The 24371-nt window shown below is 41.8% G+C and overlaps 1 protein-coding gene across 6 annotated transcripts in view; it reads left to right on the forward strand.

The window, feature by feature from the left end:
• Window positions 1–13854: 13854 nt before the first annotated feature.
• The window catches only part of sorcs1 (sortilin-related VPS10 domain containing receptor 1), a 226459-nt gene continuing 215942 nt past the window's right edge, over window positions 13855–24371 (forward strand). For all 6 annotated transcript variants that reach the window (XR_013490770.1, XR_004501566.2, XM_033624848.2 and 3 more), the window contains exon 1: window positions 13855–14711. Coding sequence is in view for 4 of the 6 variants with exons in the window: in XM_033624848.2 (XP_033480739.2) it covers window positions 13995–14711 (717 nt within the window). In the remaining 2 variants the exon portion in view is untranslated. The remainder of the gene's footprint in view (window positions 14712–24371) is intronic.

The following is a 24371-nucleotide window of genomic DNA, read 5'->3' on the forward strand; positions in this document are numbered from 1 at the left end:
TTCACAGGTAAATAATTGTTTGTCCATAATTCATCTTATGTAGGTTCCCATTTAGAGTACATCACAGATAAGTGTCCATTCAGCAGTTAAGTGTCCAAGTTTCCTTTCATCAGTTCTAGTTTCCATGCTACAAACTTTTCATGCTGCCTCGCTTCACGGTCAAAAAACTGTTTGCGTACCCTGTCACACACCTGCAGCTTACCTACGTTACCTGTGTTTTCCTGCTCTAGTGCTCCAACCCATGTACAAACAACAAAACTGCATCTGTTTTACATGTAGTCACCATTACTTAAACATTAATTAAAACAAACACAAATAATGTCATTGTGGCTCCAACATTTACGAACAACCTGATCTCACAGAAATACGTGAAATTATGAAGGGTTTTCCACAAGGTGAATAAACTTGGATGTTATCATCACCAGCTCTGAGTGGTGTATCAGAGCAGAAGACGACACACACAGATCACACATACATCCAATACATATTCTACTTTTAGCTCTGTTTTCGTCCCAAACAGCTTCTCAGGGAGAGGAAAATATCTGGCCACTATTTTCACCAGCTAGTCACCAACTTTGTGTTCCTGCTGTTTGTCCTGGCCATGCTGTGTGCAGTGGGCTTATCAGAGCTTTTTTCCCCCTTTTTTTTCTGAAAACAGCTGCATCCTGTGGCTAAAACCGAGATTGATGAGAGTGGTGAGGGGGTGAGTTGTGGCTGGAAAATCAAAACAAAGAGCTGATAGATGTTAAAATGCTCTGTGATGCTGAGGGGGAACTGCAGAGTTGGGTGGTAGCCTATTGCTCTATGGATTTGCAACCATAAGATACACATTTCAGCATTTAACATACTCTTTTTTATGTTGTTAATATAAAACATGATTCAAGCAGCTTTTAAAACAACTAGCTCTACAGAATCATAGGGAATCATGGGAAATTTAGTGGGCAATTATCCTGTTATGCTCATCAAGAGTTGGTCTCACTACAAAGCAGAGGAGCATCTTTGTGAGTTTTAGTGCATGCTAGTCTTAATTTTAAAGGTCTAGTGTGAAGGATTTAGCAGCATCTAGTGGTGAGGTTGCAACATTGCAACCGACTGAAACTTCACCCATGTGTGAAGTGTGTAGAAGAGCTACTGTGGCTGACAAAAAATGCAAAAACACAAACATTTGGTTCATCTGTTCTGGCCTACTGAAGAACAACATGGTGAACTGCTTGGTCTTGGACTTTCCACGTCCACATATGACGTGCAAGGGACCCTGGGTGCGTTGGTTTTTGACGTTCTGGGACACAGTGTCAAGTTCTGCCTGTTACATGCATTGTCTTCTTTCAAGATACACTTCCGTTTTCACAGGAAATCTAAAGTTTACACAAAATCTCTTTCAAAATAAACGCACTATGTCGGTACAACATTGTGAAATGATGCTCAACTAACACACATGGCTGGGTTTAGGCATTAAAAACATGGTTCGGGGCGTTGGTGGCTTAGTGGATAGAGCAGGCGTCCCATGTACAAGGGGTCCACGTCATTGGTCCAACAGCCCATTGGTCCGACATCCCATTAGCCCAATGGGCTGTTGGACCAATGGGCTGTTGGACCAATGGGCTGTTGGTCCACGTCATTGGTCCAACAGCCCATTGGTCCGACATCCCATTAGTCCGACAGTCTGCGGTGCTGAAAGGCTCCCGGCAGGCGTATTTCTACCTTGATGGTGCACCGCGACCGGCTCTGGGTCAGCTGGGAAAGGCTTGAGGTGGAGCAGGCTCACAGCTTATGTGTTTGTCACTTTCTTTTTCATTTTAACCCACACCATGATCTTTTCCTGACCCTAACCAAGTGGTTTTTGTGCCTAAACCTAACCAGACCTTAACCACAGGGCATCATGATGATTTCGGAACGGACTTCGGAACAATGGGTTTAATATGGTCGGAACAATGGGATGTCGAACCAATGGGCAGTTTCCTGTACAAGGCTGTTGCTGCAGTGGCCCGGGTTCGTCTCCAGCCTGTGGCTGCATGTTACTCACTCTCTGTCTCTCTCTCTCTCTCTCTCTCTCTGTCTCTCTCTCTCTCTCTCTCCACCTTTTACCTCCTTACCACCTTTTACCTATCGATTAAAGGCAAAATGCCCCAAAAAATATCTTTAAGAAAACAACAACAACAAAAAAAAAAAAACATGGTTCGGTTTAGAAAATAGGAACAGGGTTTGGCTTTAGAATCTTGGGCTTTTTCGTTGGTTTCTGACACCGCAAGCGCCGGATTTTGACAATTTGGGAGTGAGACTGGGTTCGTATAAACAGTTCGTTTTAAGGCGGTGAAAATGCAACAATTCCTATTCACAGGTGATTATGCAGTAATGAAAACATAGTTATTAATATTCCATTGCTGCCAATATGTCTTCCTGAATCCTACACACTCGATCTTTCAGACGAAAACCGGAGCCTATGTGCTCTGATTCTATTTGTAAGGCTTATGGCTTGTGCAACGTTGTTTATTATCTTCAAGGACCTCCTGTTCCTCCAACAATGTCTCTCTGCGACAGAGAAGTGACACTGGCTGTTTTGAATGATGTCCTTGCCTGAAGTTCAAAAGAGCCTGATCAGTCTATTCAAATAAAAGTGTGACATCTTCTGGAGTGACGTGTTTTTCCACATGTTCATGAATAAGTCATCTAGAGCACAACCGCTGAGACAAACAAATCGGCAAGATGAGCTCCAACTGCAATAAGAGAATTGTAACAGATTGTTCATTTTTAGTCTACTGACTCCTGATAGAAGGCGACGCTGTGCTTTGCTTTCCCTCTGAAGGTCGCAGGCACTTTGAACATCCAGCACAGTAGCCTGAAAATGAGATTCATTAATAATTATCGTTGCCTCACTCCGAGGATACTGGTAATGTTCCTGAGCAGCAAATATTAATATTTCAGCCCCAGTAGGAAAGCTTTTAAAGCAGTCACTCATTTGGACCTTCAAATGGATGAAGACAGATCTTGTTCTCCCTCTTTACCTGGCTTTTCAAAAACTTTTTTTTCTCCCTTTCCTCTCATGGATGATGTTGATATGAGAACTCAAGATGTTAGCAGGAAACCGCGGTGACAGGATTGTGCTCTCACCACTCTTGTCTGTATTCTTCTTGAGGAAATGAATCGAAAAGCCAGATGGATGAATAGAAACTAATGGCTTATCTAAAGCTGAATAAAAAAAACCTAGCGAATAAACAGCAGGTGGACTCAGTTTCTGCTCTAAATATTACAAGCACAGCTGATTATGCATCCAATCACCAGCACTTTATGGAAGAGATATTTCACCCCAGCAGGATGTTGAAAAGAATTTCTGGGAAGGCAGAACACATCTCAGAAGAATCTGAATGCTGCTGGTGAGAGCTGGCTTTGTGTGCAAAATATGCACATTTCCTAAAGCGTATGAATGAAGTCCCTGTGTGGTGAAATGCCTCCCTCAATAGACAGAGAAATCCCTCCTTCTGCCTCTGTTATTCACTGACAATTACGATTTCAGCAAGCCACAACAGTCGCTTCATGGGCCTATTAGCTATACTGCAAGAAAACATCAATTTGTGGCTTTTATATTTGCATTAATTGAATTAAGGAGAGCGCAGCAAGGATTGAGACTTGGCCCCAGAAGTGCCATTGCAAACTGGGCAGTGGGGCATAAACTGCTCTAAGATAAAGTCCAGTGTGAGGGGAATAAATAAGAGCCGCTCTTTGCTAACAAGTAGGGAGAAAAAGTGAACTTGAAATCTTTGTGTAGAAAGGCCGGGCAGGAGGAGGAGCTTTTTTTTTTTTTTTTTCCCACAGTATATTCACTCACTGCACAGCTAGATTGATACTGTCAAGGTTACTGTACATCTTGTTCAAGATGACAATATTACTCACCATCCATATTCATTTCGGAGATGCTCACTGCCATAAGTTTGGGGTTTCATCGGCATCTCAAAATGGATTATCCAATTACTGCTTTTCAAATGCCATGACAATACAGAGCAGAGCTGCGGTCAGGCTCAGCCAATTTCGGACACCGCTTGAAATTCAATTCATGAATTGGAAATGGAATCTTAAGTAACCACTGGTCTCTTTCCGTAGGCAGTTTTTTTCCCCCTTGTGAAGGATTGGCTTTGATTTTAGGCTGCAGTCTGTATCTCACAAGCTCAAATTGTTATGGGTGGACGGTTTTGCAATTAATGGCAGGCTGAGACACAAACATGCCAAAAAGTGTTAGAAATTGAAAGATACTGAACTCAGATGTTGAACCCCTCTCCATGAGCCCACAGCAAACTGATTGCTCCTGACCCCATGTCTGCTCTCGGCTATGAGTGAATACCAATAAAGTATTATGTTACTGGGAAACTTATTTATCCGGAGTAACTTTAAATTTCAATCAAACACAAGGAATATAAAAGAGCCATTTACAGCCCTCCCTCCCTCCCTTTCTTCCTTGCTTTGGCTTCTTTTTTGTTTTACTTCCTTCCTCTTTTCAACTCCTACTTGTTCACCTAGAGCCCTTCAAACACTGGCTTTGCTCCTACATTTATTGGGCTTTTTTTGTCTCCGGTTCTCTTGTTAGAAATGGGAATGTTTTGGCTCGGTAAAAAGGACATTGCTGTTTGTTCCGCTGAGTCCAACTCTTGTTTGTGTTAATGCTCTAAAGCTTTTAATGGGCTGAGGGTAACCCTGGGAGCTGAGCAAGGGAGGGGGAACAATGTTGTTAAAGTTGTGAAAAGACACTTTATGAGTCAGTGTCATGGTTCGATAAGATGCTTGAAATAAGATGAAGTAGTGTTTTTGAAGGGGAAAAAAAAGGTCGTACAAGGACCAAAAGTTTAGACAGTATATATTTTTTTATGTAGTGTTTATCTGAGAAGCCAGACAATCTTAAAGGGTGTATGTAGCTTTCAGAAAATCCTTATTAGGGACACCATGAGTGAGCACCTGCATCAACCACAACAGGTGACTGACCGTGACTGACCTGCCTCATGTTGACAGAATATCATAAAACAAATTACAATCATATTTAGAAAAATGTTACTGTCTGCAATGTTCCTGTTTTTTTTTTTTTTTTTTTGTCAGACCATCGGCTCCATGATCCAAATAAGCTTGCCTTTTGCAAATTACTTTAACCGCCAAGGTTGCAAAGAAAACAGTGGCAGATCCATGCAGCGTCGCTTTACAGGTAGTTTACCAACCTAACTTAGGTTATGGTTAGCTTGTTGGCCAACAGCCAGTTGTAATGTAGCTATGTTGCATGGATCTGCGATCGGTTGCTTTGTAGCTGACAAAGTAATCTGCAAACCAGCTGCTGACGTTACCCACTAAATACAGTGCTTTGGTTACGTTTGCTGTCTAACAATTTGACGTCAATAGAGAGCTCCAGGAATGATGTTTTTCTGCAGGCCGATGCAGAAGTTAGCATCACACTGGTTCCCTCGTCCAAAAGCCTGTGGGATGTTTCCATTAGATTTTGGGTTACTGCAGAAAATAAGCTCTGTGGCTAACGAACAATTATGATACTTGCACGTTTTGTTGAGATTAGAGCGCGGCTTGGGATGCATTTCCTGACCGAACCCGACCCGAGTCTGAAAGAGTTATTACTGAGCCCGGCCCCAGCCCGACAGCCTTTCTGATTTTTAAGTCCGAACCCGACCCGAGCCCGATGCAGTTTTTTACCTGACATAGTTATTGTTATCATGGGTATCCATGATAACAATAACTATGTCATATGATCATACGTGGTCAGTGTGTAAATGACAATCAAAAGGCTGCTGTTATGCACAATCAAACACGCAGGATGCACAGCAGTGCAGCACAGCACACACACTCAGTTGGAGCGGAGCCTGTGTTGCGCTCAGGCATTGTCACGGCATTGTCACGACACAGCAGTATCTCAAGTGGGCTGAACCCAGGCCGAACTTGAGCAAAATTTCTGATTTGTTATCTGAACCCGGCCCGACCCGTCAGGGTATCCACATTCTGGTTGTGATAAATGAACGCCATTTTCATAATTTTTATGCCTAAATGCAATCGCCAATCGCTAGCCACTTTATGTTGTAGACCAAAATTTAAAAGTCTCTTAAGCTTGTGTGAACTATCTAACCATTCAAAAAACCACTGACTTTCAGACAAGGGAACCATGACTGGTAAAATGCTAACTCATTTCCAGGTTTTAGGAGTCACTCCTGGCAGACTGTATAGAAAACAAGCCAACATTAGCTAACATTAGCCAGCTAAAACCACAATATCACAGTGTGTTTCATGTTAGTGTTACCTCTTGGATTTTTCAGGACTGGGATGAAAAGAATTAGCCACCACACCCCACTGTCCTTCAGCTTCACACTTAACACCCAGAGACTACTTCCCCTGGTGGAACACAGACAGCAACTATGGAGATGGACCTTCAGTCAGCGCGAATTCAGCCAGCGCAAACCTCAGTGGTAAGTGAAGGTCCATCTCTAGGCTGCTGTAACACAATTTAGGGCATTGCAGAAACACTGTATGTGTGGAATCTGTGTTGTGGTGGGTGCTGGTCGTTTGCGGACATTAGCAGACTCATTTCTTAGGTAAAGTTAGCTACCATTCCAAACTGTAGCACCAAAGTGGAGCTGAATACACAGCACACTGTTGGGAGAAGTTTGCCAAACAAGCTTTCTGCTAGCAATTGATTTCTTGGTTCAGGTCCATCATATCCTTTGGATTTTCCCAGAAAATTTGGCACAAGTCCTTAACACATCAGTCCACAGAGTATTACAGGCAACTGAGAAAGTCGGGGACGGTATCAGTTTTTGAGTTACGTTACAATCCGTTCAAACATTGGCATCAAAAATGATTAATACAAGTAAAAAAGTTACATACAGTACCTGCGCACTATCGATAATCATGTGTTGCAAGCATGCAAATATGTCTCTATGAAATAAAGCCCAATTGTGAGGCACCACCTGCCTCTGAAAAGGCTTTCAATCATGCTCTCTTTACTATGTTAGATTTCGTCGAAGCCAGGGGTCATATTCTCTGCCCTCAGTTTTGTATACAGGAACGTTTTCCTCTGATTTCTGGAGCTTACAACCTTGTTGTGGATTCATAGTCCGAGGGGGTACATACAAATCAGACAACTCAGGCCTGCATATTGCCTTCTGCAACATCCTCAAAAATCCATTTCTGCTATTGGCAGGACATCGATTCCCTGTGAATGGATGGTGAATCCAGGCGGGGACAGGAGATGATGCGGTGTGAGACGGTTACCGCAGGACACACACACACACACACACACACACACACTACAGAACTGGTTGATAAGTGTCTGCGAGCCATGTGGGTCCTGTCCATTGCAGCACCATTAATCCAATACAATATGTCTGCTTAATGCTGTGTGCCATGAGGAGGGGCAACACTTATCATCTTTAACGTCTCTGATAGGACGTGGCTGGGGAGGATTGCTCCCAAAAAAAGAAGGGAGGGCGTAATCAGACTTCACTTTTAGAGCATAATATAAAGGATCGTTTCACCCATATTACATAAAAACACATTTTCTCTCCTACCTATCTAGCCAAGCAGGATTATTTGAGGTGGCTTTATGTTGCTGTAACAGCACAGTTAGATGCAAGAGACTGTAGATTATTGCATTGGATCAGGTCGGGTTGAGTCGCCTACTATTGTTTTGCTATGGGTGTCATGGCTGGGTGTCAGTACCCAAATAGATCTGAGCAGACTCACTGTTTGTTTTGATCACTGGGTGCTTCATGGTCATGTTTTGAGGCTGATACGAGTATCAATATTTGGGAGTTGAAAGAGCGATATATGGATATGGAGTTATGTCTTAAACATAAACTCAAACATTAAAAAAAATGTTGATCTCTTAGATGTGTTGTTTTTTGACACACATTGTGGGACCTTTTACAACTAAAAAATTAACTTGTCAGTGCTCTCTGGTGGACAAACTATGTCATGGAGACACAATTTCAAAATTACTTCAAATCTAGTGTGTTTTCATACTTTTATTTGTAATTTATCAGTATACATACACATTAATACCGATATATATTTGCATTAAGCTAAATTAGCTGATATATCAGCCTGCTCAGTTTATCCGCCATCTCCCTGACCAGTGGCGATGTGTAGAGACAGAGCACATTGAAGTCCTGGAAAACAATACATCCCTCTCCATTGACTTTGTATTGAGTGAAGGTGCCTCTTTGTCATTTACGTCTGCCAGGAAACAACACAAAAATGCCCAAAAGCTGTCTGTGGTGTGTAGCTCTACCAACATGATAAAGAATCCATACGTTTTAACAAGCTGCCGAACCAAAAACTGAGCTTGCAAGCAATAACACATGAGAAATCAGCAGGAATATATAGGAAAATTGTGGGATCCTGACACTCGGTTTGTCTATCTGCAGCAAACATTTTGCTAATTTTGGCCAGACAAACTGTAGAAGTTGAAGTTAACGAAGCTATGTCAGGCCTGGTTTTGATCCTTGTTAGCTTAATGATGATCTTACCCGGTGATTCAATCAAATAGGCTAGTTGTAAATATCAAAGTATGTCACTACTGGCCATTCAGTGGGATAAATTCACCGAGCTAAGTAATGTTAGGAGAAGGAGACACTGAAATAGACAATATTAAGTTTGTCAGTGTAGCTTTTTCTCTCTGGTAGACATAAGGTGCTAAAATAATCCCATAACATGCCGATATTTAATGTTGTATATTTGCTTGCATATTGTGGCACTGTAAGTCCCCATCCAACATCCAGAGAGCTTCTGTTTTGCCCCCTGCCCTCTGTCTATTCATAAAATGCTTTGGCCCTGCCCCTAAAGGAAAAATCTGGGTAGCAATGCTGAAAAGAAACACAAGAGAGAAAGAAAGGGCAACAGTATGTCATCCAGTTCTTCTCAAAGAAAGTTGGGTTACATAAGTGGTGTGAATTGTGTTTAGTCCATAGTTAGAGAGGCTACTTATGCTCCCCGAACAGTTAATATCTTCACAGTTTTCATTTTGCTCCCTTTAAGCCACCATTTAATGACTACAGCCAAACTTGCAGTCTATTCTTATTAAGTCAGTTATCCCTGTCTCTGTCCAGGTACCAGGCGAAAGTACAGATGGAGCTTCAGCCTCAGCAGCCCTTCGTCCCCACACCTCCAACTATCACTGAACCAGCACTACTCCCAACTGAGGAGCAAGGTGAGCAGTATTGTGATGAATGACATATCATCTGATAGCAACAGAAATGTTTGTTAAGATATTATTATCTGTGGTGGAACATGTACTTAGATTTTTACTTACTTGAAAGTTCAAGTTCTGGATTCAAAATGTTACTTAAGTAGACGTTCAAAGTATTATACAGCAAAATGTGCTCAAAGCGTCAAAAGTAAAAAGTACTCGTTGTGTAGAACTGCTGGTTTCAAAGTATCAAAACCATAACAATATTATTTCTATAATGAGCATTTTAATGTTGTAATTTGGGGCCAATTTTAGACACCAAACCACTGGATAGATAATTAGCGTAATACTGCATCATACATAGGCAGAACTAAACAATCCGAATAAGTACAACGGTTTGCTATTAGCTGGCTATTCCTGTCAATGTAGGCTCTTGTTGGCTGTGCACAGGACATGGAAGCTCCTACTGGGTCATGTGGGGTGTTAGCCTTGAGTGCAGTGACCGTTTCGATGCGGGGCATCGGCAATACCTTTACATGTCATGTTCAAATGCATAGATTAGAACATTTTAAAGGCTGCAGTCAGTGTCAGTGGCTAATTATGGATGTGTGTGTTTGGACTTGATAATTTACTGGACATTTGCCAATGTACTAGTTGATCGGTGCACTACAATGAGGCTTCATAGGTTGTAACATTGCAGTATAGCAGATGTATCAATGTGTAAGGGGTTTCTGACAGTGATGAAATTTCCTTTTAGCTTTATGGAGCTTTATAGTGAGTTTCAGCCCATTGTTACGCTGTCTGGCCCCATCTCTACTGTTCATTTTTTGTACTCTCATGGTGTCACTTTCCGCTGCAGCGAGCAGCAGTTTTTAGCAAAAAACAGCTCTTAAACCCCTGTACACTACCTGCTCAGCAGCAAACAGCATACAGACACAGTTAGAGACTAGCTGTTGAACATAGTGGAGTGTTAGCAGCTAAAGAGACAAATATTTCCCTCAGGAGTTGGTAGAGACCAAAACGTATCTAAAAGAGATTAAATATTGGACTTACGTTCATCAAGTGGACACAGACAAGACCTTAAATACTGATAATTTTGCCTTGTGTCTGTTAGATGTGGAAATAAGTTACTGGTTGCTGCTAACATGTCCATTATGTTAACCTTAAAGGTGATGATGTGTCAGTGTTGTCTTCACAACTTCTGCTACCCCAAATCGACAACTGTTGCATATTCAAGGTTCAGAAAAGACTGTTGTTACAGCTAATAAAAAGTTAAATGTCAGATGCAGGGCTGTGATGGGAAGCAAATTGCTGCATGGAAGTCTGACACGTCCATCCACCACCCCTTCCTTCCCACCTCTCCACAAAAGGGTACACTACTCCCTGCATTGGCTCTGAACATGAAAGTCAATATTTTGACATGGTAACTCATTATCTGGAACTTCCCGCTGGCAGTGACCTTCCCACTGATGTGGACAGGTGTAGCACCAAGGATAGCTTCCCTAACCATTTAAAACAAAGGATTGGGATCCTGGAGAGCACCACGATGTGCAGTCCTGATGCTCCCTCTGAGATTTTTGCTGCCATCACAATTTAATGAAAATGAGTCAAGCAATATCACACTTGAGGGTTGGGCTGTTGTACTGAACATCAGCACGTCTGTGTCCCATCATAGGGACAAGGATGCAGGCCAAGTGCTGAAGATTGTGATTATCTTCGGCAGTTGGCCTGAGGCGTCGTCCCTACGATTGAATCACAGTCGCGCTGATGTTCAGTACAACAACATAACCTTGATTGTGATATTGCTTTTATACAACAATTATACATGCACTATTTATTAGAAAGCAGTGATAAGTGTGTTTCATTAATTATTTATTTGGCTCTGCCAACACAAATAGAGAGGTGTATGACCTTTGATTTTGTAGGCCTACATGGAAGTTATCGTTGCCCTGATTCCCCAGGAGTCTGGATGACTTTGCTGACGTTATCCACTCAATACAGTATTTTGCTATGTTTGCTATCTAATTTGTCCGCAATAGAGTGCTCCAGGGATGACATATTTTTATAGGCTTACACAGAAGTTAGCATTGCCCTGGTTGCCTCCTTAAAAAGCCTATGGGGCTTTTTCCATTGGATTTTGGATTATTGTAGAAAATAAACTGTGTGGCGAACAAACATTATGATCCTTATGTTTTGTTCAATAAGATAATCTTCATAAATGCATACTGGTTCAATTTTCAAAATGTAAATGAAATCGCCAGAAGTAAAAAGCTAACATTAAGCTGTAAAGGAAGTACACCACAGTTGCATGGCCTTATGTCCCCACCACAACAAAACTGTAATTCCGTGTCTGGCGTGATGACATTCTGTATTCTCCTTTAGCCACTTGTTGGCAGTCGCCTTTTATAAGACACCTAAAGGCCTCAAAATTCATGAGTGAAGCATTTACTGGCATATTTTACGTCATAGTACGAACCATAAAAGTCTCTTAATTTTGTTTTGACCACAGATCTTGTTTCAAGCATTTAACAAAAAATAGATAAATAAAAAAGTTTTTAAAAAAAGGAGGTAAAAATGATAACTCATTTCCGGGTTTTAGTACTCACTCTTGTACCACTTTGGCAGCTGGACTGGGACTGCACTGTTGCCAAACAACATCCTACACACTAGCTTGTCGCTATAGGTCTACACGTTACTGCAGGCCAGCTATACTTTCTATCATGTAGCCTGCATTTATCTGAATGTTTCCATATAACCAGTGAGATAAGAATCTGTTGACAGTTGCTTTGGTGGCATGTGATTCTGATGAGTTAACAGCTTGATCAGACGGACGTTGCGACATCAGCTGATGTCATATGAGCACACCTGTTTGCAGTGAAGTATCCAGCCTTCTTTCTTTGTCTCTGTCCTCTTCTGACAGCCTCTCATAATTTAGCCTAACTCAAATTTCAGGAGATAAGTTCATCTTTGCCGAGCAAAATTTGTTTTGACTGTTAAAAGAGGCCAATCAATGGTTAATGTAATTAAGGGTTTAGAATAATACATACAAAGTTAGAAGACCAAGTGATGTTATACTCCATATCAGCACCCATAATGCCTCTTGTCCAATCAAATTACTCGGTCAGAGCCAACCGTTGTATCATGAATTATACTTTATAGTTCCGACTTGGGCTTTGATTCGGATGAACTGACACTTTAAACACCAAAGCAAGGACGTCTCTGTCGACTTGATGCTCATAACCATAAAGCACTGATTATAAAAACATAATCATTAGCATTTTAAAGGCAACTGAATCAATTTTTCCATTAATAACATCATTTTCATGTACATCCATGTTGTAGTTTAAAAAATGCATAGGGTTAAATTACCTCATTATGATTCATATAAAGATAAAAAGGTGGGGTTGCATCGATTCACCCTCAGGAAATAGTTCTGCTCTAACAACAGAGGGAGAATTAATGTGACAGAGTGAGCAGTACTGAGCTGTAATCACCACAGATGGGTCATTGTGAACATATGAGTGTCTTAAAATCAATGTGTTTACATTCAGCACACTTGAGAACACATGATGCAACATGTGTTGGGAGGAACCATTTGGCATTTCCCCCATAACGTTGTTTTGACAGGATGTACGACACTCTAATTATATAATCCTTAACTATTTAATTGTAATTTATAGTAGCCTATAGATATGTTTCCTTGTGGTAAAATTAATCACCTCTCAAGGCACAATCTGGCCTTTTTATTCCCTCTCGGCAGCATCCTCTGCTGTGAACTAGAAAGCAGCCAGCTGGTGTAGTAGTCTGTGACCATTTGTATATCCCTTTGTGCTCATCAGCAATCACCATAACCTCCAGTCATTAGACATGGAGAGCTGCAGGGCTGATATCAAAGAGATGAACTTCCGGCCTTGTTTTTTACACTGGTTACACTAATTTTTGTTGCCTGAGCCGCTCCAGCTGCTTGTTGGGACAAAATTACACAGTTAAACAGGACATGAGACAATGTCTCTTTGTTTGCAAAGCTCTTAAATATTCATTAAGTAGTCCGGGCTGCACCTTACAGGTGGTTCTCCAGCTTGGCATCAGCTGGTCTGGTACACACAATAAACGCAAAGGCTTCATATCATCCTGGAGGGATGCAAGATCAGATGCAAAATGCATGCACATAGAGGTGTGTTGTGTAAAAATCTCATGCTCCTTTGTGGGCTGTTGAATTCTTTATTGCTGTTTAATAAGTCATAGATGCTACCATCCCTGACACTGCAGTTAATTGGAAACACATTAATATGTTCCAATTACTGGATGCCCCTGTTCAGACCTGAAAGGACTGAATCTAAACAGGATCGTCATAGGTGGAAATAATTCCGTTTCATTTGCTAAATTAAGCGATTTACTACCCCTAAAGGGAGGTTGGTGATAAAAATCTGCATCAGGAGGTAAAAAACACCACCAGGAATAGCTTCTCAGAGAATGTGTCTGTGCGGAGAAATAAAAGAGCAGCAGAACAAAATGACTATATTACTGACTGCTTTAATTATAGTCGACCATATGGTGGAAAATAACAAATATGGAGAAAGTCAGTCCAACATTATCCTCCATCTCTCAGTCTGGATCCACAGCTCCTCCCCCATGCGTGCGGGGCTTCATTTGATCAAATCCTTCAACTTGGACCACTTTTTACAACACTGCATTTGAGCAACGCCACAACTTGCGCAGCACTTCCTCTTCCCACAGCCGAGCGGCAATTTACACCCCGAAAAAAAGGCAGAGAGAAGAGTAGTAGGACAAAAAGGACTTCTTGCATCCTCAGCATCCTTCTCTGCCGCCAGCAATGGAGAGGGAGGTCATATTTTGCCCAAAGTGGCACAGTGGGTTTTCGTTTTTGATTTTGGTGATGCTCTGTTTCTTTCATGCCGCCAAAGCTGAGATAACTTGCAGGTCATGCCAGCCTGGGAATAAGTGGCGTGCACAGGAATTACTGCTGAAATTCGACACAAGTGAGACCGCAACAGGATTAAAGGGAGAAGTTTTTGGACACGGAGACGGGGCAGGGAGAGTCGGGGCTGCAACTGCCGAAAGTCGGCGGCGGCTCCGTTGCGCAGCTGGTTCCGCCGAATGCGCTCCAGGTCGGGCGGAGTACACGGAGCCGACACGGAATACAGACAACCTGCACGCAGAAGGCGAAATTGCTGATAGTGAGTTTGCAAAGATGAAAGTTTCCAATGCCAACATGAGTAGTCAGCAGAAGCCCAGCGCTGGTGCAGGTTTTGCTTATGGCACCCGGTACAGAAAGCGCGCCAGAAGGAACAGTGATGATGATACAGTTAGATCCCCCGGCTCAGACCAGAGTCAAGACCCGGGAGAGGGCAGGCAGAGCTCGGCGCCTGGACGCAGAGTGACGCGCTCTGAATTGCGCTGGAGCGGAGACGAGCGGAGAGCCGCCGGTCCGAGGCAGGATGAGCTAAAACTTAACAGTTCAACGTTCGCCCTGACCGGGGACTCATCTCACAACCAGGCTATGGTGCACTGGTCCGGCCAGAACAGCAGTGTAAGTGACTTAATCATGTCCACTTTATCACGAGCCTTGTGTGCGAGTCCACAGAGGACTCGCTATGTGCGCTGGTGTTTGGCCGTCAGGTGGGCACACAGCACCCTCAAGAGAGAGGAAACAAATCTCTGTCTGATGCGCCGTTTAAGATGAATGTGTGTGTGTGTGTGTGTGTGTGTGTGTGTATGAGTGAGAGGGTCACATTTCTTTGATGAAATTGTCACCTGCTGCCAGACATCTGTCTTTCACTAAACATTTTCTCACATCTTTCAGCAACAAAGTGTGTTTTAATACAAAGCAGCATTAAGATAATCACTGTAATCCCATTCTGTAATTTCAATTGACATTATTTAAACCTCAATATTTGTATTACATATTAAAATTAGACCCAAACATGCATGCACCTTTGGTGTGGTCAGAGCTCTTTAAGTTCCAGAGGGTGATAGTGACCTCCAGCAGAGGTGTGAGAGAGAATGAGAGAGGGCTTCATCTCTGGAGCTTCTTCAGTATGAGCAGCTGAATTGATGTCGGGCTAAAGCTGTTCCTGTTGAGCGCGGAGCATCTCTGACCAGAGGGCAGGATTTTCAAGTAGCGCTGTAGGTTGTGGGAGAGGTTAAGCAATTTCAGCCCTCCTCCTTCCTTTTCTGAAGCCAGGTTTCCCGAGCCACAGGCCTAAAGCAGCTGCAAACTTTGGTGCTGCAGCGTGGCCTCTCTTTTTAGCCTCTTTGCTTGTCTGCCTGAAATCCTTTTCATGCGATGGCAGGGATGAGAAGACGAGGGTTTTGTCAGTGTGGCAGGACACTTACAGACAGTTAAGATTCTCGAGCAGGTAGTGAATAAGTCAACTGTATTTGAGGTTGGAGCACATATTTGAGTCAGATTGTAAGCAGCAGCTACACTTTGGCAGGGTAGCAAGCCTCAATGGTGCCCACCAGAGAATGTAACACCGTGCAGCTTGTACACAATCCTGCATGTACAAAAAGCTGACATTAAATATCTTGACGGATTAATATCTTTAGCTAGCATCAAATTAATGTTTGAGACACCTGTTCATTTTTATCAAAGAAAAGGATTCAGGTAAATATTGTAGGCTGCAACTAATGATTATTATAATTTCTTGTGGCCTTTTTTGTCCATCCATCACTCTAATATACAACAAAATTAATTTTTCAACAAAGAAAAGGAGAGCAAATCCTCACACTAGAGCATTATTGAGTTGTTTTAGTATCAATAAACTTGGGCACCATTTCAGCACTGGTGTTGCAAAGTCCCTGTAGCCCAAAGCTGCAAAGTCAAAATTCTCATCATTATGAGTCCTCACAACACTTCAAGTGAGCATTTCCTATTTGTGTGGGTGCTGCCATACCATTGCTGGATGTTGTTGTCCAGGTAATAATAATGTCCAACTTGTCCTTCACCTGAATTCAGCTCTTGGAGGCAGTTGTGCTCCCTTCCGTCGCACATCTTCAGCAGGGTCACAACTCATTATTATTTCCTGTACCGCAGTGAAAATAAAAACCTAAAATGGGAGAAAGGGAGTATAGGTGGCATTGCAATCCAGAGAGTGATGTCACGTCGTGACGCCCAATTATTTGAACTTTAATTTTGCAGGAATCTCTGCCTGAGTCCCTGTGGAGCCTGTCTCTTTGGAGCTTAAATGTGTGGAGCGTCTTTTTTTACATAGCTGGCAGTGTTGTTGATTGTGTCGTTATGTGCAGTGTCATCCATGGTGCAACACATTTTATTCCTTGTTTTACCAGCTGCCTTTTATGCAGCATTTTGTGCTCGCTTCAGAGGCAACAAATACTGAATGTAGGAGGAGAATGGGAAACACAAGAAGGCTTTTTTCTTGTGTTGAATCTAAGCATGAATCAGAACCTATGCAAACATGCTTTATGTTGTATCCCAAGTGATAATCTTGGCTAAATGCAATTTAGATTATTGCTTTAAACTTTAATTAACATGGGAAGAAGAAAGTCTTTGGGCAGAAATGCACTGGAGCACAGTTCAAATGTATTCATTTGCTGCGAGCACTGATATCTCAACATGACTGCTTCTTCTTCAGAGTCAAAATATAATTAGCATGGACTGAGAATAAAACTGATGAAAAGCGTCTTTTCAGCCCCGCAAAATCTGCCAAAAAAGGGAAAAGAAAAGACAAAAAAAAGTTAGTCCTCAAACTGCTTTCCGTGAGTCAATGTCCTGACTGTTCCACAAACTGCACAGCTCAATGTTACACCCACACCACTTAGCCCTGTCTGTAACAAAGCCAATTACAGTCAAACACGTATCACCAGCTCCCATGCCCTCCTCTAAGCTTCTGACTGAAATTCCATCCTGCGCCTCAGGTGTTTCTGTGGGCTTGACAAACTACTGTAGCTCACGACAAAAAAAAGTGACCTTACAGTAGAAGCAAAGGAGAAACAAAATCCTGAAAATGTCAGAAACCGTTATGAGGATTTTTCCATTGCTTATTTTTTGCTTCTCTGCTTCTGCTGATCCGTGTTTACCCTCAAAACAAAACAGTCATTACTATTGAGTAGCCCTGTTTGATTTTGTGATGTGAGTAGATGCTACTTGTGTAACAATGAAACAGTTTGCCCCTATTCTTTTAGTTGACGCAAACAACTTACTCAGGCGTGCGAGAATAGAGGATCTCGCATTAAATATGTAGAGTTGCTGCTATAAGCAGGAACAGACGTCCTCGGTCTTTACAATCTGAGCCGCTGTATAAATAAACAGATGAGTCAACAACATGCCACAGAGCTAAAGTGAAAAGGATACAGATAAGGGCTTTGCTGCTCTTAATATTTAACCTTTAAGGCATTTAAAAAAGCTTGTCTTTTAACCATCCCACATTACTGGGAGCCTATATGTCAGATTGGATTGGAGGTTATAATTATGACTCATGAAACATTGGCCACAGGACTGATATAAGCCTTGTACAGCAAATACAGGGAAAGACGTACTACGAGTAAAAATACACATACACACAGCAGCTGAATGGACTGTACTGAATTTGGTAAATATGTCAGTATGAGACAGGCATGCAGACTGTAGACGTGGAAAAATGGTGTACCTCAGGCCTAAGTCAATGCATTATGCCCCTTATTTGTTCCTGCATATGAATTTGTACTGAAATATGAGGAGAGCGGTTAAGAAAAAAAGCGTCTCTGAAAAAACTGGTGCCGGTCCACATGTTTCAGTGTCATGGACAAAAGGGAGAAATGCCAGCTAGATATTATCTGTGATTATTGCACTTAAAAACAATAGATAGACAAGCTATGGAAAGAATGACATCATCAAGGTATGCGAAATTATAATAGTTGTTATTGAAAAGTAGGCTTCTATTGCTTATACATTCATTTCCAATTAAAATAGACACTTTCAACTGACTCAGATGCATTTATTCATTCATTTTCCATAACCCCTTATCCTGTTGTTGGTCGCGGGTGTGCTGGAGCCTTGGCGAGAGGCAGGGTACACCCTGGACAGGTGGCCAGACTGTCGCAGGACTGACACATAGAGGCAGCCAACCAGTCAGGCTTACATTCACACCTACGGATAATTTAGAGTCACCAATTAACCTGCATGTCTTTGGACTGTGGGAGGAAGCCGGACAAAAAACACGCTGACACGGAAAGAACATGCAAACTCCACACAGCACGGCTCCCCCATCCTAGGATTCAAACCTCCCACCCTAGGTTCGAACCACGAGCCCTCTTGCTATAAGGCGACAATGCTAACCACTGCACCACCGTGCCACCCAAATGCATAGTAATGCCATTTTAAAAAGAAATGAATACTATGCAAGCCTAACTTTTGTCTGACAACCTGTTTCTGTTCATTCCTGGAATAGGAACAGCTGATCCGTGAAGCTGAAATTAAGTTAAATGATAATTCACTAGGGCGGCACGGTGGTTTGGTGGTTAGCACTGTTGCCTCACAGCAAGAGGGTTCCTGGTTCGATCCCGTGTGTGGGAACCCCTCTGTGTGGAGTCTGCATGTTCTCCCCATGTCAGCGGGCACTCCGGCTTCCTCCCACAGTCCAAAGACATGCAGATTGGGGATAGGTTAATTGGTGACTCTAGGTGTGAATGGTTGTCTGTCTCTATGTGTCAGCCCAGAGATAGTCTGGCAACCTGTCCGCCTCTTGCCCAATGTCAGCTGGGATAGGCTCCAGCCCCAACGCGACCCTCAAGAGGATAAGCAATTAGAAAATGGATGGATAATTCACTAGAACAGTGGTTCCCTTTCCAAAAATGTTCCCATTTTAAATATTTTTTCAGCCAAGTACCCCCTGACCAGCAGAGTGAACGTGATTTTGTTTGTCGCAGCAGACAGTTTACAGCCGGTTGCATTGAAAACAGAAATGCTGACTATAAAATGTGTTTCAACTAACTTATGTTTATTTTTCTTTATTTTTTTTATTGTAGCATAATTAGGCTATTTTAGGAATTATGCATAAGTGATATTTTTTAAATGAACATTAAAAGAAAAATAAACGTACCTCCTGCATTACTCAAAAGTACCCCTAAGGGTACCCGTACCTCCATTCCAGAAACACTGCACTCAAAATACCTAAATAAGGTGGCAGCTGGCTGGAGGGCAGTTGATAGGTATGTGGTTTGTTTACATGACGTAACAGAAGTGCACATCTAACGGTTTCGGTGCGGACAGAGAGAGTCCCATGTGATGCCACACGATAGTAGGATGTTTGCTTGCTGTTTGGACGTAGACTTTATGACTGGTGAGATTCAAATATGTCGGACTTCAATAGATTTTCCCAGTTAAAAATAATAATAACTACTGGGTAATAGGAAACCTGATGTGTTTACATACAGTTGTCTTCAGCTCTAAACATTTAAACAAAGTTTTCACTAAAAGTCCATGATCTGATCATGACCCAAGTTTTGTACCCACCGGGCAATGAACCAAAATTTAACCCTTAACCGTATCACTCTTGAAAAGAGTGTGATCTGTGGCTGCAGTTTTATTAAACTGTATTCAAAATTCATTTTGGTATTTACTTTAACCTTTGGTTAGAATACATAATTTTGGTGTGTCCACTTTCCCTCAACCATTTCCTTCATCTCTGTTTGCTTCGGTTACTGATTTCCCTGCATTCTCTAGAAAGACATTTGACAGCTCCCAGAGAAATGGTGTGGATGTGTTGCAGCAAGCTGTGTAGGTGGACAGCACAAGTAATGGCAGCGAAAGATCTAAAGAATGAGTTCCTCTGCGGTTGAGACAAATCAAGAGTTATACATCTCATTCAAAACCAGGGCTGTCTTAGTGTTCATTCACAGTTGCAGTTTATCCCCAGATAGCTCTTATCCATTTCAAGTTCATATCAAAAACTAAATTAAAAAACTACTATGTTGCTCTGTTCAACACAATCAAGATTTATATCTAATTACAAGGAATATATTCCCAAACTACAGACTAAAGTAGATCTCAACATAACAAAATAAATACAGATTTATGACTACACGCACAAAAAACAACCCGTCTACCAATTGTGCTTGAATATATATCTATGCTAGGGATGCACCGAAATAAAAATTTGTATCCGAAGCCGAATAAAATTAAACGCTTGGCCAAATACCGAGTACAGATACAGAATACCGTTGTTTAGTTTTTCATTAGTTTTTGCAGATGAACCCCCTCCAGATTAGTGTTGTCACGGTACCAAAATTGGGACCCACCGTACGATACCAATGAAAATATCATGGTTCTGAGTAGTATCACGATACCACAGCAAAAATGAGGCAGATGTGCCTTTTGTCATTTATATAAAGATAAATCAGTTTTCTATAACACATCAATGATATTTCAATGGAATAAATTACTTATTGACTTATTCATACTTCAAAAACAGCATCAATCAGTGATTTACATAGGGGGGATCAAAATAAAATAAATAAATAAAATAAAAATCAACCAGCCACCCTCCTCCCCTGACAGTCCCTTCATAAGTAAAGAACAGTCCCTAAAGTGCGGTGAGGTTTGTGGGCTGTTACCTGCCACAAAGAGAGAAATGTGAACGGCTCGTTTCCCCTCTGACACATCACATACCTGTGCGCCTCCATGGCTCGGCTGTCCAGGTACTTTTGGGCAGTCATGATGCCAAGAAGAGGATATTATTGGAGCTGGACTTAGCCGTCGCCGGTAAGCCTTATCTTGCACTATGGCCGCCGTATTTGACAGGAATACATTCCTGTCTGTGTCTGTGACCCCCGTTCAACCCACAACTGGCGGGATTCGCCTTTTGTTTCTGCTGCTGGTTGAAATCAGTACTCACACAGCGTGCTGAATGATTTATTTTGCTCGCACAAAACTATTTTTAGTCACAAATGCAAGTACGGTGATGGACGGAGTAAAATATCGCCACACTGCCGACATTTTACTCCGTCCATCACCGCACGCTGTTTGATTGCATTATCAAAACACACCACTATTATTCAGCCTTGCTTTTCACTTATTCCACCGAATACCGAATGTGTGTTTTTTTGCAATATTCGGCCGAATATATTCGGTTACCGAATGTTTGGTGCATCCGTCATCTATGCAGTTACTTATGTTAATTCATATAGAGACACAAACATCTTCATTAAATAGTGAAGATACGTTTACCAGTGTTCAGTAACATTTGGAAGACAGAAGTATTCAGAATAGGGTTATTAGAGACGTTACCAGTGCTATCACCTTTTTTCTTCCAAATAGTGTTAGCTAATCAAGTAGTAATGAGATGTAATGACATATACTATGATAGCCAAAATGGCCAGAGTGTGGACTAGTGTAATAAGAGGAATGTAAAATTATTAGATCAAGATCAAGAGTAACTTTATTCTCCCACCAAGTGGGAAATTTGTCTTGGGTCCCACACCCATATTACAGCCATAGAGATCCAACATGATGCAAAGACAAATCAACATTATACCCAATGTAGCAATAGGAAACACAAAAAGATAAATAAATAAATAACATCATACGCTAAAAATACCGATTACCATTATATTTTTTTAAAGCCACCAGTTGTAGAATTGTGTGATACCATCATTCAGTGTATTGTGATGGCTAAGTTTGAGGAATATGACACATGCTTGCAGAAATCGGTGCAGTCTATGTGTTGGTTTTAGCCCTTCATTTCTAATCTCTATTGGTTTGATCAACGGGGGGTATCAGTTTGAACTGCTCACTGCCAAACTCTCTTTTTAAAACAGCCACTGAGGAATGCCTAATTTGATCATTTTGTATACGTGTGTCTTTATTTAACCCAATGCTGAAACACCCAACAGCACTGCTCACATCTCAAACTGCAAGATGCTATTGTAGTCTTGAAAAAGTTCACTAATTTGATCTGTAATCACTGGATGGGTCCAGAAGATAAAGGCATTTCATCCTTTTACATCACCACGTCAGAATTATACACAACAGCCGTTACCAACCAACTCCCATATATAACAACAGAGTGGGGGAGAGAGAAGTGATTAAACAAATACCCGCTGAGTTCTTACTGGCGGAGCAGCATTGAGATTTTGAGGAAAAAGGTTACAGGCAAAGAGCAGTCTCACCGTGGGGCCTGTGCCATATTGCTCAGATGGATGTACAACACGCCCTGGGACGGTATTATTTACATTATGAAATGTCAGGCATTTTGTACTTTGCTCTGTCACTTGGATGGATTTAGGCTGACATATTGTCTATCAGTTTAAGAAGTTTACTCTTGAGCTTTGATGCTTCCCGGGACAAAGTGATGTTTGTCCCGCGTCGTGCAACATTTCAAAAATCATGACAAATGTCCTGCATTTTAATGATCATCAAGGCTGTCTTTTATTCAAGTCATTTTTGTGGTAAAACATATGTTAAGCATGTACGCATCTTTCCTGAAATTCCAGTCCCATATTTTGAAACCGTTTTTTACCCCGAGAAACTGATTGGTTTGAAAAAAAAAAACTGATCCGCACAGCTGTCTTTTTTTTCTTCTTAATATTCTAAAGCTACTGAGTAGAAATTTAGCAATTAGTAGTGATAGTGATAGCCTTCCAGTGAAGGTAAACAACAGCTGCTCCTGCCAGGAGTTCTACTTCCACATACTGAAGGAGAATGCCCTGCTCAAAGTGGCCTGAAGCAACAAGAAGTACAAGTTTAAAAATGCATTTAATCTTTCAGTTACATAACCTATGGTGGTTGCCTAGTCTCTATTTGAGGAATATTAGTCTGTATCTCTTATCTTACTATTCTTAATGAATGTGTGATTATGACCAAAATATCCATCCATCCATCCATCCATCCATCCATTTATCCGTGTCCGGGTTGGTACGGTGAGCAGGCTGAGCAAGGTACGCTTTCCAGCCCCTCCTGGGGGATTCCGAGGCATTCCCACACCAAATGAGATGTAAAATCCTTCCAGCGTGTTCTGGGCCTACCTTAGGGTTTTCTTGCAGTTGTACGTGCCCAAAAAACCTCTATTGAGAGGCACCCAGGAGGCATTCTGATCAGATGCCCAAACCACCTCAACTTGGCACTTTCGGTGCAAAGCAGCAGCAGCTCGACTCCGAGCTCCCTACGGATGCCTTAGCTCCTCACCCTATCTTTAAGGCTGAGCCCAGCTACCCCACAAAGCAAACTTTTTTTGGCTGCTTCTGTCTGCAATGGCATTCCTTTGGTCACTACCCAAAGCTCAAGACCAAAGGTGAGGGTCGGAACATAGGTGGATCAGTATACTCAGTGCCATTAAATTGATCATTTCATAAAGCCTGTCACAGTTTAAAGCAGGTTAATGTCCAACACCACTGCAAACAGGCAGTCCATCTAATATAAAATCAATGTTTATATAACAACAAAACAGTATTCTCTCTATTACACCTGTCTCGCAAAATCATGTCTACTTTCCTGCAGCAGATCAATAATGAGTTGGTCACCCTATGTAGGACATGTCCTTCTGTAACAAGCCCAATAAATGCAAATAGAAGCAGGTAAATTATAAAATGAAACCCTACAGAGACAACAGATGTGTCTCACAGACACGCAAGTAATATATCCAAGATTTTGTCACCAATTAATGAGGAGTCGATAACACAACGCTGTTTGAAGCGTTGTGAGAAACTCACTCACATGTGCAGTCTCACACTATCTCTCAAGGTGTTGAGGGAATCTATTTCAGGTTGTGTATGCGTTCCCATAGCCATGGCAACGCCCAATTTGCCGCCAACCCCAGATTTGTTTCACCAAAGTCTCATCTCTGCTGTGCAGTGGTATTCGCTCTACACCATCAAGCCATCATAATCTGCTCATTTTCAGACATTTGGGGCCTGTCAACGCCACATGGAGTAGTAGCACAAGCTATAAATCGAACACATTTACAACCTGCTCATCCGAGATGGCAGAAATCAAATGTGCCATTTAGAACAGACATATGCCAAATTGACAAGATTTGTGCAGCAGGGGAAAGTAGTTAGAACCGTCTTTGAAGAGAGCGCAGCTCAGCCTCTGGAACACAGTGCAGCATTATCTGATAGTTTGTCGAGTATGGAACATATTTGTTATCTTGTTGAAAACAAACAATTATTTGAAGGTTGTGTTAAAATGAAACATTTAGCCTGCATATGCTAAACCGCTACATACAGACTTTTTAGGTATGCTATTAAACAGATG

The sequence above is a fragment of the Epinephelus lanceolatus genome, chromosome 3 (genome assembly GCF_041903045.1).
Source record: "Epinephelus lanceolatus isolate andai-2023 chromosome 3, ASM4190304v1, whole genome shotgun sequence".
NCBI lineage: Eukaryota > Metazoa > Chordata > Actinopteri > Perciformes > Serranidae > Epinephelus > Epinephelus lanceolatus.